A 15,619-nucleotide genomic window follows, 5' to 3' on the forward strand; every position below is an offset into this window, starting at 1 on the left:
ATTCACAACAATGAGGTGTTCCAATGTTTAATCTTTCCTTGTCTGGCTGAGAAACTGTAAACATGTCCTTATTGTATCCTTTCATCTGGGTTTAAACATTTAATATTATCATGCATCATCACACTTACATCTTTCAATTTCAGCAGCTTTTGGTTACAAAATCTTTGTCCAAAATTTCAGAGAATTATTAAAAAGGAAAAGCGGACAGGTCATTTCTTTGCCTCAGGCTAACATTGACCTTTTCTTCAAATTACCATAGTGGTAAAATCTCATTACTTTCTATCTTAACTAACGATCCAACTAAGTTCACAATGTCTAATATTTATTTTCCCAAATGATTCCTTGTTCCCCAAAATTTAGTCTTTCCAGGACCTATTTTTTTGAATTACAAAAGACACAAAGAAAACGCTTAAACAATCTTTATTTCATTTGATCCATCTTCTGTCCCTGTGCCATAACACCAGAACCGCTGATGAGACAGTTTAGCAAAGCTGTAATAAGACAGGCCAGTTGCTGCACTTCATGCAAGGGGTTCAAACCTGGTTCAACAATAGAAACTGTGAAAGTTGATGACAGGTTTTCACTAAGGTATTGAAATTCCCAGGCAACTGTGAAATGTGCTTTTTAAATTTAATATAATCAATAACACCTGACCATTACAACAACACCAGCAAGCTTCTGATCAGCAGCTCTGGTTAGTGGCCTGTATGTATTCACTGCTCATCAGAGGGAAAATCCTTTAAATGCATCTCATGATTCAAGTACACAGCTTACCATAAATCCCTATGTACAGTCTATCTGCAGTACATGCAAATGGATAGATTGTATGACCCACCAACCCGAAGTTAAAAATATACATGAAAAAAAAATAAAAATAGAAATTCTTCTTGTTATCGGTATCCCATCATTGTGTCTGTAAACAGTTCTTAGCATTTTTAAGTTTCCTAAAAATCACACAGTACTGTTCTTTTAATAAATTAGAAGGTAAAATACAATTATCCACCAGAAATGGTTAAAACATATTTTTCCTTTCAAAAACATAGTAATACAAAGATGACAATATTACCTCTTTAATTTGATTTTTAAAATTAGGCATCTTCTTGTTTATGCGTTTTATTTCATGATGTTAACTAAAATTCAATTAAAAACACTCTCACAAAAACACCACACACATTTTCTTTTAGGTTGCATTGTTTGTAAAGTCAGTTTCTGGTTTGGCAGTTGGAAGTAGCCACTCTGGGTGAAAAAACAGATGACGAGGGAATAACGAGGACTATTTAGCTCAGAGTGGAGAAGAGTTTTTCTGGAATATTGATGTGGCTCTTTTTGGCTTTGTGTTACAGAAGTTGATCTAACATTAAACTTCAGAGACTAACCGGGACTGATTATGTCCAGGAAAAGCAGCTTTATGTGGAAACTGAAGTCAATAATTAGGATTTAAAAAAAGACTTGACTGATCTGTCAAGCCACCAGGCAGCAGTTCAAGCTGAGTATCAGAAACAATACCCATCAGCACCAAAGAGGGTTTCAGTGACCGTAACATGGACGGCTTCCACAGATCTCAAATGTACCATAAAGCTTCAAGATGTTGGGAGTCTTACCATGACACTTAATACTATTACTTTCTCTGTATTTCTATTGATAAAATTAATAAAAAAGATAATTTTGGTATCTGAAGATCGCATTTCTTTTACTCTCCTGTACAATGAAGTTGTTTCAATCCCACGTAAAAAAAGGTTTAGCATTGTTTTACAGTTCATATCCACTATGAAGCCTCAGAGCAGGCATTTGTAATACCGTGAGCAATTGCTGCAATTCACTGATAAAAGCAAATACCTGCGAGGAGGAACAGTAAATTGCCTTTTCCTGTGGGGGCCAAATTTTATAATTGTTGGGCATCTTGAATCTGGACTAATAGTTTTTCCAGGTGAAGTGCACAAAGGAAAAAAGCCCTGTTTAGAGTTTGTTGAGTCTTGTGCATCGGACAGCTGAAACGCTGAAGGCATCATTTTGTATCCATCTCAATACAGCCCAAGGAGTTCCTTGTATACTCATGCATTCACTCCATCCCCGTCATTCTCTCACATGACATCAGCCCGTTTGTCCCGGACTTTGTTCCTCTGTTTAGTCCTGGCCTTAAAGGCAGCAGAGTTGAAAAGATGCTGTTGAAAAAAAGATAAACAGATTAATGCAACAATATTCCTTCTGCACAAACTAATCAACTCTAATTACACCGAATGCCTTTTTTTATTTTGTGGCACCTTAAGCTAAACAAGGATGCAGCTTAAATGCAAGACAGGGAGAAAAGTAATGAAAAATGCAATCACATACACACTCCAAGATCAGATTGTTCCGGTGTGCGGGTTAAGATTCAAGCACAGAAGTGATGCTGTTACCTTCTCAAATCGAGAGATCTTGTTGCCTTTGACAGTAGCATCCAGGATGAGTGGAGGGCCGAGGCCAAAGATGTCTCTCAGTAGTGGGTTGAACTACACACACACACACACACACACATTAACAAAATGGGTTGTGGACATCAATGTCATAAAGTAGTGGTTTTACCGTTTTGTGTTTATGTTATGGCAAGACCTTCCAACATTAAAACAAAATTGTGGGAAAACCAATGAGTGGATCAAGCTGGATGTGAAATGTGTACACATGACAGCTTTGGAAATCAACTATTCACCTTCAACATCTAAAATATGGAGAATTAAATTGAAATTCAGTTAGCTAAAGCGTAAACTCATCTGCCGACCAAGGACCTTAGTTAGCATTTCCTTTTTAATGTGCCTTTTTATTGGTTACATTTTGCAGTATGTAAGTGCCCTTTTGCTAAAATGCTGGATCTCTTATTGTTGCTTAACTTATTTATACAAATCTAATAGCGAGGCAGTGGGATTCGCCCACACACGTGTTACATGTGTAGGTGTGTTTATTGTGTGTGTTTGTGTGTTGACATTGCACTCCACACAAAATTACATGGCGGGCCTACAACCTGCTGCTGAAATTGGCTCTGCAGGCAAATACCAGTATTCTTACTCAACCTCAGGTGTTTGTTCAATGGCAGATGTGAGCGCAGTCACAACTTAAGACACAAAAATTGGTAATACTCTATAGAAGCAAAAAATATGTGGCACAACAATGACATGACACTGCTGAAGTGACAAAATGAGCGGGCCGTGAACGAGGCTGTGCAAAAACAACTGCTTTTCACCTTCTCACGTAGACGGCGGCAATCAAAGCACTACTGGGTCACATCTGAACAAAATTCCTGAGAGAACACACCAAACTATTTCTTTGGACTATGCTGGCTTCAGTGTGTTTCCTGACCTGTAGATGGTGTCTGACTCCGGACTCCAGGATCTCTTTGAAGGCATCGTAGATTCTTCTCCTCATCCAGCTGTCGATGTAGACGCTCTCCATTCCAAACCGGATCTTCTCCTCGGTGAAGTCCTCGTTCTGCACGAGAAGAAAAAGGCAAATAACAAAGTCAAAGCCAAGGCAGATATGCAAAACTCGAAAATGCAAGAGACCAATAGTTCAGAGACTGATTCACTAATAATAGAAGTACAATCATAAATTACAAATAGCATCGTTGCAGCAATAAAACATACCTCTATGTAATGTAGCACCTCTCTGAAAATGGAGCGCTGTTTCCGCCGGTCATTCTTGGCTCGGTGCTTGTTGCCATCTGTGGCTAAACTCTTTAGACATTGAGACAGACCTTCATTGTCCTCCACTTCAAATTCCTACACACACAAGTGACATTATTGTAGCACAGAAATATGATAATAAAACCAGAAAAAAACTAAAACTGTAGATATGAGTATAATGGTAAAATCAGCATACACAGCATTTGTTTATGTGTCTGCTCCCGTGGGGGTGTGTGTGTGTGTGTGTGTGTGTGTGTGTGTGTGTGTGTGTGTGTGTACCTCGTCTATATCTCGTCCCAGCTCCACCAGCAGGGCGATGGTCTCTCCCACTGCTATCCTGTAGTTGACGTCACTGCTCTGCAGACACGCCTGCAGTTTGGGGAGGTGACTACAGGGAGGGCGACAGAAGGAGAGAATCACTGTTGGTTACACTATTAGTCACTGTTTATTACTTTTTACTTTGGCAACATGATCATCTAAATGTCACGCCAATGAAGCTTAACAGAACTAAGCGGAAGGATTACTATACTTTTTAGTCCACACTGATGCCTTCATTTATTTTTTATTTTAAATACAGAGTTTGTTTCACTCACAGGTCAAGCAGCACAGTCAGTCTAGATGTAGGACAGAGGGTGACCAGCAGCGACCAGGCCTGCAGGGCGGCGCTGTGGAGGCCTGGACTGCCAGGTTTGGGTGTGGGCAGCGTTCCGTCTCTGTTGGGGTAGGAAGACATGAACACGCTCTCCAGAAGCGCCAAAGACTTGATCAAGTCCTGGGGGGGATTTAGTGTGTGGGGGGGTTGAGGGGGGAAAGGGAGAGAAAATGTAATGTGGAATGAGAAAGCCATACTGTTAAATACAACTATTATTAAGCTGTTGCCATGTCACGATTTAAAAAGGACAATTCTGGCGCAAATCAAACCTAGGGGTTATTAACAGATGTGTACCCACTCTGTCGCTCACTGGGACATGTTTTCATGCTATGAGTTTTTAGCTTGCAAGACGCTAGTGCGGACCGCCGATTAGCTTACAACGCTAGTATTCGGGGCACAGGGAACGTAAAAACAAATTGCTATTTATACCACTAAAAAGGCTCAAAATATCACCAAACTTCAACGGTAGCAGAATGAGGGTCCCTACATGTTAACCGAAGCATTGAGAACTCTGTAAGTGTACAGACAGTTTATTGAACGAAGAGCTGCGGAAGCTCCGTGAAAGGGCTACGAGAGAGAGAGAGCTACCGGTAGTCAATGCCGCAACATAGCCTCGTACTTCGGGAAACTGGTGGTGTACCTGCGGACATTGTGAAGCTATGGCCACCGAACAGGAGTGTCTGTGTTGCACGGAGAGGGACCTGTTGCGTCGCGATGCCCAAGAGACGCAGTGTTTTGTACAGATTTCCCCTTTCTGATAAACAGGGCTGTACTTGAAACTTTTTCGGCGACCCAGACCGGAGGGACCAGATGGACAGTTATCCATTAAGTACACTAGACAAGTTATGCAGAGTGCGATTATTTCAGATATATTGAGCACATTGCTTTTGATTTTAGTTTGCATCGCCAGCTGCAAGTCATGACTGGTTTCCAAGACAGCGGTGACATGTAAACATGAACGCGAGTGTCTTTATAAACTATCTTTTCAATAAACTGTCTGTACACTTACAAAGTTCTCAATGCTTCGGTTAACATTTAGGGACCCTCATTATGCTACCGTTGAAGTTTGGTGATATTTTGAGCCTTTTTAGTGGTATAAATAGCGATTCGTTTTTACGTTCCCTTGGACCAAGGGCCACATTTGATAACATTGTATCTGGCTTTTGTTGTTTGATATATTTTGGTTTATACATTAGGTGCAGAGGTCAAACAGTCAAGTATTCTTTGTGGTGCCAATATTTTCCTATACCCCCTTGAAAGAATTATAAGTTTTAGCCTTCGAGAGCAAGTTGTTCTTACCTCTCCTTCTTCAGCGGTAGAGACATAACAGCACAGCCCCAAAGCTCTGGCACACTGATGGAGACACATGCAATAAAAGTCAAATAACCAGGCAGACAGAGGGAAGCTGTAATTCCCCTGATGCAAACTTGAGGTTTGCAAATGTTAAAAAGACAGATCACCATTGCAATAGAGTTGCGACCATGATCCTAATGCAATTTTATTTTTAAATAACCTTGTCAACCCTAAAACGGTTATTCTGTCCTGGTTTGTTAATGTTCTCTGTGCAGAAAAACTCTACAGTGATAAATAACCTGGGTTTGACAACAGCTGGCAACAAAAAAGAAAAATGACTATATATTTTGTGTACATGGGGCGACCTCTAGCTCACCCACTAGAGTGTGCGCCCCATGTAAGCCTGCTGTTAATGGCACTGTCTAGTGTTACGTTTTTATGTCTTCTGTTCGTTTCCAAAGTTGACACAGTGGGCAGAAAATAGTCGATATTGCCATTTAGAATATCTCAGCTACATTCTTGACAGGCTGGGAGAATCTCCTTAGAGGATAGTCCACCTTAAAACTGAATCTCTGAGCAGCTATGATCAACTAGACTATTGTACAACATTTGAGGTGAGAGTGAGGTCAGCTGGGTGGATTTCAGAAGTTGCACTCAATGAACTCTTGGCTGAACCAGCTGTTTTTGGGTGCGTTGTTGTTGCTCTGGAACTTTTCTCGTCATGTTTCTGACTGAGTTTTATGCTGCAGTCCATGCGACTTGTTTTTGATCGATTTACACATGGACAAGTCCGAGCTGTCATGCTTAATTCTGTTCTAGTAATTTATTTTCAGGAGTTGCTGTAAGAGACAGATAATTCCATATCCACAGTTTTGCAGGTTTATATGTGACTACTCACACTCTGGCGGGCTGCTATGCTGGCACTGTTGTCAATCAGAATGGCGGTGAAGATGGGGCGAAGCAACTTGAAGCCCTCCTCTGCCTCGTCTCCACCCCCCAGCTGGATACAGAGCAGGGTGAAGACTGTGGCCGCTGCTGCCTGCTCCTCCACGCTGCCTGGAGGGCAAATAGAGTTTTTATTTGTTTAACTGCAGTTGTTATTGACCGTTTTCTGCTCCACTTTGGGAAACAGAGGATGAAATGTTTTCTGTACTAGCAGTTGAGGTAAGACAAAATTGTAATGATCCCTGTGTGAATTTAAACAAAATATACAGGTGTCCTAAACAAGTCTATATTTAAAATGGGGCTGTACTCGATATTTAGCGCATTAATATAGCAGCAAACTAATATTTTTTATGTAAAGATATAGTGGAGACATACTGACGTCCTAAACAGAGAATGAAGTCAGCGTCTGTGTGGGTTTGTAATCGGATCTTCTCTGTTCTTTGTTTTGATATCCGGTCCTGCCGCGTGTGCGTGTTAGTGCATGTGAAAACAATGTAGGTATTTCATCCCCTTTGAACAGCATAGTGGAATGCAACTTTGTTTCGTCAACTCAATCACACACACCCCTATTTCGTCTTACCTTTTTTAAGGCTTCTTTCCAGGCAGTCGCTGATAGTGAGGCGTCTCTCTGTCAGGAAGTCGTAGAGCACTCTGGAGCAGAAGGCCTGTCGCAACGACTCGAGACCTGCTAGACGCGTCTTAGTGCTGAGAGAGAGAGACACACACAAACAGAGACAAGGAGCAAGAAGGGGACAAAGGTTGGGGTTAATGGGACGATTTTTTGTAACATCACTTCCTGTAATATCAATTACGGCCTGGTGTTGCACAGTTCACTTCCTGGATATTCCTGACATTTCCTATTGTCATTATTGATAGTGACTGGGCAAAAGCAAAAAAAAAAAACATAACCTTACCTCTTATCCATTAGGTTGTCTATACACTGCTTGAGTTTATCTTCCGTTTCCTCCTGGGCAGTCTGCTCATCCACCTGCTCCCCTCCTGTGTTTGGACAGTCAACACACACACAGGATTTTGTTGTATGGAACTTTAAAGCTTTAGTTTAGGGGAAACTCATGCAAGCTTTACTGTCACACCCCAAAAATCATTGGCTGCATTAATTTCCTTTGGTGTATGTAAGCAGTAGCGTGTCTATTATCCACGATAAACAGGATTCTAAAAAGCATGTGTATGTACAAACCTGTGCCCTCTTCCAGCACAGAGGTACTTTCACTGGCACTGCTACAGTGGCTGAGAATATCAGACGTCAGCTCATCATCACTGGCCCCTGACTCGCCTTTCACCCCATTTTTAATACCTAGAGAAAGAAAAAAGACAGATGGGGAAATAGTGAGCCGAGGGAATAATGAAGGAGGGGGCAGGGGGTATAAAGACAGAGGTGGGAAAGGAGAGACAAAGGGTAGTGTTAAATTTACATGGAGAAATATTTATAAAAATTCAAAACTCACACTTGGAATCTCAGTTAACACATAAGCTCTGACTTTTGAGTTATGTCAAGGAAGCAAATGTGGATGAGTCACCCCTGAATCATGATATGAGTTAACAAACGCAAGTCTGAATGCCATTTTAAGACTGGGTGAAAGGCAATTTAGAATCAGCTGATCTGGAGAACATTGAGCATCTCTATCGTGACAGACAGACAGGCATGATGAGGACTGACTACTAGCTCACTACTAGTGGTTGTTATGACAGAGTACAAAAAAAAAGCTTGTAGGAAGAGGAAATGATGAACAACACTAGGTCAAAATAGATTTAAAAGTTTCCAAAAGAAAAAAACCACAATGTTGTTGGGGCAGTAACAGGCATTTCCTCCCTTTATTGTCCAAAATGTTGCTTTGTTGCCAACTCAACAATATGCAATATCCAGAAGTGCAATGTCTCATCTATCTACTGTTTTAACATACATAACATCTCTTTTCATTAAAAGATTGTTACTTCAATTCTATGTTAATTTTGAGGCGTTTTGTTGGATGCACTTGCATAGTGCAATGTCTGGACAGAAAGCGTTTTTAACAGCCAGTTATGATCTCAGAATATTGTAAAGTGTGGTCAAAGTGGCAGCTGGTTAACTGTGCAAGTGAAATAAAGCACACTATTAAAATGAATCAGAATTTGACTTGAGGCCATTTTGCCAGCGGTGACTAATAGCAGGTTAAGGGAAGCTGACTGTAGGCTTTACTCTGCTCAGCTGTCCGTCTTTGTCAGTAACTGTACACCAGTAGAGTTCATCTTATATAGAGACACACTAAACACACAGACCCAGACACAGGAATGAATGGCAAATGGCATTGGTACCAGGCGGTTATTAGTGTTTTACGGTTTCAGGGTGGAAGAGCCAGGCAGGCTAAGCTAAGCTAACCCTCAGGTTCCTGCTGGCTCAGGACTTTCTACTGTTGGTAGGATTACTGTAGACCAGAGTGGCCAGTCATGTATTCATTCATTCAGTGTGTATGATCCAGAATGGTCAGACTGTCTGTGTGTGCGTGTGTTTTCATGTTCAGGTCAACCAGGACAGACGAGGTAACCCAAAGGTCACTTTTAGAGTTGTAGCAATGCAACATGTAAGTTGTAGTTGTGAGTTACTTTCTCGATGAAAAAAACACATTAAATCGTGGACTACCTGCAATAGCATCAAGTTCTGTTACTCCACTCTGCTTTATGTACAAGCCCAATGCCTACCACAAATATTCAGTAAATATGACAACTGCTATCATTCAGCTGTTTCCACCTGTGCTCAGGTAGTAAGAAAATTCCAGAAAAGAATACAAACGCAGCTAAATGAGTAAACCGAATGCAGGACTATATTTGAGATCAGAATGTGTAAACTGAGCAGACCCTCTGACTTGCTATTCTGCATTTTCTTTACAAAACAAAACCATTCGGGGAGGAAGTTATCTTTAGCCACAAGCTGCTGATTTTTTTGCTGTGGCTGACAAAATCACCACTATGTGCCAGACTATTATTTAAAGGCTCTTCTGTATTCTTCTAAAATTGCTATTGTGGGGGAAATAGAGACAGTAGCAGTAAAATGTATTAAACTTGTTTGGGCACTGTAGCTTTGACAGTAAACGTTACGGTTGGCTGCCGTTTGTGAAATATTTTACAGTTAAGCTTAATGATTAACAGCTGGATAATTGCTCAAGCCAAAACTGTACTGTAGTGTTAATTTCGTCAGACGAGACGAAATTAACTAGAACTAATTAACTAGAAATATGTTCGTCAACAACCTTTTTTTACATGACTAAGACGAGACGATGATGAGACTGCACCAATGTCCAAAAACGCTAAGACTAAATTAACATGCATTATTTTTGACGAAAAAAGACGAGACTAAAATGTTTTGCATAAAATCTCTCTTCATTTTCGTCTACAATAGTCTCTACTTTTTCATCACGAGATGAAAATTCCAGTATCTACCGGACCGAATAGCAACGTGGATTTCGGTGCCTACACAACGGAGCATACACCGATCGCACTCAGCCTGAGCGAAGCGCTGCTGGCACGAATGAGCTAATAAAACAGGAGTGAGTCGGTTCATTCTCCCGGTTCAGTGACACTACTCGGGTTAATTAACCGGCTCTTCGGTCAGTTCGTCAACACTAGCGTTGAAGTGCTGCGAGTCAGTCAACCTCCTCTAATTTAGCTACAGCCAGTCAAAAGATAGCATGGCAACTGCAGATGCAGGAGACCCATCGACAGAACTTGAACCCCCTCCTCTTTCACTTTCGCTCGTCTCCACTTTGCTACTTTATGCTTAGATAGCAATCACTCAAACAGCACCAGCAGTCAGTCCCTGAGGAAGAGGATCTGCGGACAGACAAATCACAAGTCCAAGACAAACGGGTGGGAGCTTATTCGAGTCCCCTATGGCCTTGTGGTACAAGCTGAAAGCCTAAATTAACCTGTGTTCTCACTACAAGCTATTTCCTCTCTACAACTGAACAAACGTGGCATTGGATCCTGTCAAATCTGCTGTATGTAGATATTTGTAGAATGTTATAGATTTTAACTCTCAACCAATACATTAACATTGTTTGTACAAGTAATAAAAAAAATAAACACATGGCAGCAGTAAGGCAATGAGGGACGGGAAAGCGACGAAGAGTAATAAAAAGTACACTGACATAACATCACATACAGTATGAGAGAGAGAGAGAGAGAGAGAGAGAGAGAGAGAGAGAGAGAGAGAGAGAGAGAGAGAGAGAAGTCACACTTTAGGAAGCGGTGACTGCCACAATCCAAACTGTTCTGGTGTCAGCTCAGAAAAAGTGATTGGATAGTCGGAGAGATTTCAACCAAATTATTGGCACGATGGGAGCACACTTAGGCAAAGTAGATGTTAGCAGCCAGTTGTAAGTGAACAGGTTGGGTGGATGAGAAGGTCACATGTTGATACACTTTCATTACAGTCCTGGGGTCTCATTTATAAAACTGTGCGTAAGATCCTTACTAAAAGTGTACGTACGGCCAAAAGCCAAAAATGGCATACGCCCCAAAAAATTCTGATTTATAAAACCGTGCGTACGCACATCTACAAGCAATGTTCCCTTTATAAACAGTGTTGGGAGTAACGCGTTACAAAAGTAACGCAATTACAGTAATGTATTCCTTTTTGCTGTAACGCAGTAATATAACGCATTACTAATTAAATTTCGGTAATATTATACTCGTTACAGTCTCAGTAACGCGAGTAACAATGCATTTTAACGCAACATTTAGTGGTGCATTGTTTTTTTTTAAGAATTCACCAACACCGCGACACATTTCTTCACAGGAAAAAAAAAAAAGCCGTATTATTTTCCTGTCGCTGTATTCGATGGTTGAGATGACTGCAGACAGATACATTTGCGAGATGGATATTATTTTCAGGAGTTATTACACTGCGTTGAAGTGAGCTGTCCTGTTTCTGTTCCCGTGGTCAGAACCAGAGACGGTACGGACACATGTATGTCCCAACAGGTGACGGTACGTCAGCGGCTGACAGATATAAACATGTCGGGAATTAATGTTGAGGCTTGCTACACGTAAATATCATTGCATTTTATCAGCCGTAGAGAGTAACTCTGCCTGTAGTGGAATGGCTTCGAATGACGACCAAAAACGCTTGTTTTTTACTGTGACCATTTACTGTTCAATATGTTGCAGTTTTACAAACAAGCAAGTGAACAACTGGAGCCTGACGGACATGTTGCATCTCAGTAAGCTAGCAAGAGTAGGCTACACAACAGACAACTTCCGTGTAGCCTACTTCAAAATAAAAGCACTTCCTGTGACGGTTCGCAGTAAAACTAAATTACTGTTAAATAAGGTTGTGTAGGCTACCTTTTTACAAATCAGCTGTAAATCAAGTACTGTAAATAATGTAAATAGTGACTTTTAATCACACTATAATTGAACATTTCCTTTAGAGTGTTTTAAACTAAACAACATGAATTTCTTATTCAAGTGCTATAAACTAACATTTTACAACAATGCCGTACTTTTTTGGGTATTTTCATTTTCTCCTACTTGCCTATTATACATTTTACTTATTTTTTTATAGCTTTAGTTACTTTGCATATTTATATTAATTATACAAAATATGAATAATCTATGATGTATTAAAGTGGATAAAGAGGAGACTTTATTGGCGCGTTGCCCTCTCTACTGGTCCCAATTCAGTACAGAGATCAAAGAGCGCAGCTTTAGTGAATTTATATCGGCATATTAGCCAGTCATCGTCATGGTCCCTGAATCCTCTTTCTCTCCTGATTCTTCCATTAGCGTAGTCCTCCTGCAGGGCCAGCAGTGCCATCATGCAGCATTACGCACTGGTTCACCGCAGCATTTATGTGTTTACAACATATTGTGATTGTTAACACCTTGCCAAAAATCACAGCATCAACTAGTGGTATCCCCAACCCCGAGATACAATTTGAAGACGAAAGTGTAATAGGCAAACACACTTTTCTTCATGCAGGTTTTGTCACGAACAGTATTAAAGTTCGGACCGATAACGAGGACATTTACGGTAACGATTGCGCGAGAGCTTAACGGCTGTATTTCCAGACTTTGACATTTGATGATATATGCACATTATTAAAGACAGATATTTAGTTATTTACACTGTGTTCTGCAGTTATCTAATTGTAGGGTATTTGATGCTATCCTGTATTCCATGCAGTCAGGCCATCTCCATCTGCGTTGCCAATTCCCATTGTCTCCAAAACGTGCGTACGCATGGGTCAGAGTTTGCGTGGAGGACCGCACATTCTCCCGTCAAGTTTGTTTTTTTATAAATCACAACCTTTGCGTGGGAAGTGGCGTACGAACATTTTCAGCCCCGTTTTGTGTGTACGCCACGTTTATAAATGAGACCCCTGTGCTGTTCGTCTTTCAAACAGCCATCAAACTCAGCATTACGGTGGGGCATTAACTCATGGTGTTCAAGCGTGACATGCATGATGACTGAAGAAACTCAAAGTGATTTTAATGCCACTGCTGCAAATCCAAGAGGCTGTGGTGAAGTCAACCAGTCTGTCAATACAATTACCAGCCTGGGCAGGTAATCTATGAGGGAGGACAAGTTAAACAAATGTCAGTGCAGCTGGAAAAAACTGAGTTTAGCATTAAAGAGACTGGTGGGTTTACTGCATGCACTGCACTGAGGTTTACGAGCTTTTGGACAAGCCTTGAGTTGGACACGAAGCGGGGGGGGGGTCCGAACATCAGAGGAGTTACCTTTCAGTGAGGCTTTAGCCGACAGCTGCAGAACCTCCTGACGTAGAGAGCCTGGAGATGACGTAAGGATGAATGGGTGGATAAAATATAGGGCGTTTAGATTTAAGGAAGAATGGTGAACGGATCCATGAATGAATGGGAAAGATAGGTAAAAATGCAGGAATGACCATGAGGGAGAAGAAAGGATCACAAGTGAGCTCCATTTTCCCATTCATAATACATTACAAAATACTGATGCACAATTACCAGCACTGCACTACTCAGTAGCCTTAAAGTTCGTTAGCATAACATTTACTAAGATGTGCAAATACAATGGAAACACCAGGCTCAATACTCCTATTTGTCAATTTATTTTGTTCACCAGCCCGTGTGTGTGTGTGTGTGTGTGTGTCTCGCGCTGGCACGTGTGCGTTTTCCAGGCGACCTACTCCATACAACGTGAGGGGGCTGTAACGCCTATAGGCACATGCATCATGGTCCGCACTACTAGTACAATGATTAAAACGTGTAGCTGTGACCCACGAGCATCAACTTTACCTGCACTTAAACAAACGCAAATCATGAGTGAATGCACTAAAAGACCCCGTTGCACGTGCTGATCCTCTTCAACACAGTTTCACCTACCCGTTTTAAATGGCATATAGCATTGCTGCTAAAAATAACATGTGGTTAACCTTAACCCTACAAGTGTAGCTTTAGCAAATCAGGGTCCTGAACGCTAGCAGAAATCATTAGTTTACCATAAAATAAATCACACTTTATAGGGCACTTCTTTTATGATTCTACACATATATAGACTAATTAAAACGAGTGGCTTAAACATAAATGTTACAAACACATGCAGACGGCAATGTTAAGCTGCGGCACTAATTATAAGCCACATGGCAGACGGGAAAACCATAGTAACGTTAGCTAAAGTTAGAGGAGCAACAAGCTGTTTCACTGTTGGATCATTCATACCGTATATACTGTAGCAAAGATACCCAAACTGCTACCGCTATTAGCCTGGCTCAACGCGAAAAGTGACGATCAAGCTTTACAGCGTGTAACATTATTAACATTTTCGTCCTAAATAGAGTTTATTATTATCTTAACTGCCATATTCAGTCATTGCATTCCTGCTAGTTTCATGTCAGAAGCTGGATGGTGAGTTAGCATGGTCGCTACTACTATACTTACCCGGCTTGCTGGAGCCACGTTTCCCCTTTTTACTCCGTGGCATTTTGAGTACCGCTTTGATCCACAGTTCACAACAAAGCTAGCTGAGGTTAGCTAGCTAAAGTTAGCCTACTTTCAGCCCAACTGTCAGGTAACGTGTTAAGTCCGCTCCTCACAGATTTGACAGTTGGTGTCTAGGCAGCAGCAGCAGAGGGCTGAATGGTATCCGTGGTTTATCTTGACAGCTGGGTAAATTACACCTTCTCTCACACTTTTGTTGACACTTCGGCTAACGTTGATTAGCGTCCTTTACGAGCAGCAACCCCCTGGTGGGTCAGCAACTCCCCGCTTTCTTTAATCTTGGAATAAAGAGTTGTTCGGTGGCGAAAAAGTCACTGTATTCAACGGTTTTCACAATGTATTATCTATGATTGTCCCCCGGTAATCTATATCTAATTCCAGGTTGAGATATTAAGCATTTTCTAAATTGTTTGGGACGGAGTTCTGAGCACGCTGTTGTTACCAAGTCCACCATCTTCCTCTCTACTCCTGAACAAACAACCGGCAGCTGGGGTTGCCAAGTTAGCTCTCTTAGCATCCCCCGTTTCCGTTTTCTAACCAACCCTGGACGCGAGTTTTTTTTTTGTTGCAGGATGGTAGGGGAAGACTCATCCCTGATTGGCTCGCCCTGACATCTTAACCATAACCAATCCCAATCCTCTTGCCTAAACATAACCCTCCTCTTGCCCAAACCTAACCAACCCAACCAGAGCAGGCAACGAGTACTATCCATTCAGGGATGAGTTCCCTAATGAATATTCATGAGTCTTCCCCTACCATCCTGCAAAAAAAATTTCGCCCCCTGGACGATGATGGATCTTCTTCTTCTTCTTCGTGTTTTACGGCGGTTGGCATCCAGCTCATTGATGCACTACCGTGCACCTTCTGCACCGAAGTGTAGATCAGACAATAGACTTACAATTTAATTCCCGAAAAGATAACACACAAAAAACAATATAATAATAATAATAAACACATACCCTAACCTACAGTATATCCCCTGTGTATTATGGATTTTTTATTTTATTGTCCATGCTATTCATGTGTTTTGCTATAAGTCCATGCTATTCAAATTTTGAGACACTCGGAGGCCCTAATCCTATTCTATATCTCTGGGCCC

General features: G+C 41.2%; 1 protein-coding gene across 3 annotated transcripts; it reads right to left on the bottom strand.

The window, feature by feature from the left end:
* Nucleotides 1-405: 405 nt before the first annotated feature.
* Nucleotides 406-15,044, bottom strand: ifrd2 (interferon-related developmental regulator 2). 3 transcript variants are annotated; one of them, XM_036008288.1, is made up of 14 exons: nt 14,461-15,044; nt 13,282-13,332; nt 7,742-7,858; nt 7,458-7,542; nt 7,124-7,248; nt 6,497-6,654; nt 5,605-5,658; nt 4,247-4,425; nt 3,933-4,041; nt 3,615-3,749; nt 3,331-3,459; nt 2,397-2,489; nt 2,055-2,162; nt 406-2,024 (listed from the first exon to the last, which is right to left on the bottom strand). In XM_036008288.1, exons 1-13 carry the CDS (start codon nt 14,501-14,503, stop codon nt 2,082-2,084), a joined length of 1,359 nt encoding a protein of 452 aa, XP_035864181.1. In that variant the 5' UTR covers nt 14,504-15,044; the 3' UTR covers nt 406-2,024; nt 2,055-2,081. The 3 variants fall into 3 exon arrangements, with proteins under 3 accessions (XP_035864181.1, XP_031142384.1, XP_031142385.1); XM_031286524.2 differs by having other exon boundaries at nt 406-2,162; XM_031286525.2 differs by lacking the exon at nt 13,282-13,332 and having other exon boundaries at nt 406-2,162; nt 14,461-15,042.
* Nucleotides 15,045-15,619: the final 575 nt, after the last annotated feature.

Source organism: Sander lucioperca, chromosome 12, assembly GCF_008315115.2.
Source record: "Sander lucioperca isolate FBNREF2018 chromosome 12, SLUC_FBN_1.2, whole genome shotgun sequence".
NCBI classification, from domain to species: Eukaryota; Metazoa; Chordata; class Actinopteri; order Perciformes; family Percidae; genus Sander; species Sander lucioperca.

What these genes read in the sequence shown, in the direction of transcription:
- ifrd2 (XM_036008288.1), bottom strand. Translation starts at nt 14,503, where the DNA reads ATGCCACGGAGTAAAAAGGGGAAACGTGGCTCCAGCAAGCCGG. An exon ending in CTACCGCTGAAGAAGGAGAG is followed by an intron (nt 4,426 to 5,604) that starts GTAAGAACAACT and finishes AATCCCCCCCAG; the next exon opens with GACTTGATCAAGTCTTTGGC. An exon ending in AGATCTCTCGATTTGAGAAG is followed by an intron (nt 2,163 to 2,396) that starts GTAACAGCATCA and finishes TTTTTTCAACAG; the next exon opens with CATCTTTTCAACTCTGCTGC.